This window comes from Galeopterus variegatus, unplaced genomic scaffold, assembly GCF_000696425.1.
Source record: "Galeopterus variegatus unplaced genomic scaffold, G_variegatus-3.0.2 Scaffold7770, whole genome shotgun sequence".
NCBI lineage: Eukaryota > Metazoa > Chordata > Mammalia > Dermoptera > Cynocephalidae > Galeopterus > Galeopterus variegatus.
Genome location: NW_007733881.1, coordinates 69703 through 71357, shown reverse-complemented (window position 1 = coordinate 71357; position 1655 = coordinate 69703). Strand labels below are relative to the sequence as shown.

Sequence of the window (1655 nt, the reverse complement as noted above, 5' to 3'; positions counted from 1 at the left end):
GTGGTGCAGCCCGGTCACAAAAAGGACACAAAAAGAAAAAAAAAAAAGAAATACTGTTGTAAGAACAAGCCAGAGCATGGTTGACCGTGGTCTAAAAGAAGTACAGCTGGGTTTTATTTTTATTCCTATCATGTTATAGAAATTTTGTCGTACACTTACAGACAAAAGGGTCTCTGTCTACGTGAGGTAGACGACTTTTGGCTTTCTATCCTTCCTGCAGGCACCAGTAAATGGTTCGCTTACTGTTCTTTTGTTGTTGTTGTTCCCTAATGGTGACCACACAGACACACACATGCAAACTTCTAGGCATGTGCTCGGGACAGCCTTAACCCTCTCCTAGGGTGAAGGTCCTGCTGCTGCCTGTCTGCTCGGGCATGTGAGCATGCTAGACGGGAGGAGAGGCTGACAGCGGACGGCACACCTGCACAGTGCTCGCCACATGCCCGCTGTTTCCTAACTAAGTGCTTTAAGTCCTACCTAGCCATGATCCTGTGAGGCAGACAGCATTATTTCTATTTTAGAGACAAGGAATCCACAGCATAGAGAGGCAGAGTAATGAGGCCAAACCTGGACTATGAGTAGTGGCGCTGAGATTTAAGCCAATTGGTCCCACGCCTGCGTCCCCGCTAAGGGCCACTTCACACCTGTTATCAGCAGGACAGGTGCAGCCCAGATGACAATGTGATGTGTGAGGACGGCTGATTACAACCATCACTTCATTAGCAGGATTTGAATTTTAAAAAGTACTGCATAACAACAGGAAGCGGATTACACTCAATGACAAAGACATCTTAAAGGAGGCACATTTTAAGAATTCTGGAAGCAACAAGGTGTATTTTAAGAATTCTGGAAGCAACAGGGCATATTTCAAGAACTCTGGAAGCAATAGACATTCAAAATCAGATAAGACTTTTTTTCTTAGAATAGTTATCTTTTAAAGATTAGAAGCTATTCTCCTGAAATTCAGTGAGAAAGAACAGAACACAGGCTGGCACTCTTCCCTACATGCGCGCTGAAGAGTGCAGCTGGCTGGAGATGCCGTCTTCCATCAGGGGCTCTGCTGGATCTAATGTCCACCAAATGTTCATCTAGGGGTTAAAACTGCTTGGAATAAACACCACTGATTATTTTTCTAAGCTCAGTTTCGTACTAAGAAAAGAAGAGAAGTTACCTCACCCTCCCCACTCCCCCACCCCACACAAATAAATCAAATTACTTCATATCTAAGGCAATTTACCCGAGAGGGAAAGGTCTGGAAGATCCAAGCGCTGAATCGCTCCTTTGCTGGCTGTCCGCATCCCACCGAAAGTCGAATGCCTCTATAAAAACAAAAGGGCACACCAGCACAGGTGAGCTTGTGACATTGAGAACAGCACAGACACAGGTGTACGTGTGTGCACAAGTGCGTGTGCTTGTGCACGCAACAGTTCCTAAGCACAATAGAGTCACCAGGGGAGCTTTTAAAATTATTCATTTATTTGAATAGGTAATAAATGCGATTGACACAATCTTCCAAAGGAACAAAAAGGGCAAATAGTGAAAAGAGAGTCTCCCTTCCACTCCCATATCACCCGTTTCTTCTCCCCAGAGGTAATCGTTATTCAGCAGTTTTGTGAATATCCTTCCTGGAATATTCAATGCATGTTCAAGAATGT

At 44.5% G+C, this 1655-nt stretch overlaps 1 protein-coding gene across 1 annotated transcript in view; it reads right to left on the bottom strand.

The window, feature by feature from the left end:
* Positions 1-1655, bottom strand: part of LOC103607847 (cytospin-B-like) — a gene marked incomplete at its 5' end in the record, with an annotated part of 81345 nt that overhangs the window by 12484 nt on the left and 67206 nt on the right. The window contains one exon of the mRNA XM_008592314.1: positions 1238-1319. Coding sequence (XP_008590536.1) covers positions 1238-1319 — 82 coding nt within the window. The remainder of the gene's footprint in view (positions 1-1237; positions 1320-1655) is intronic.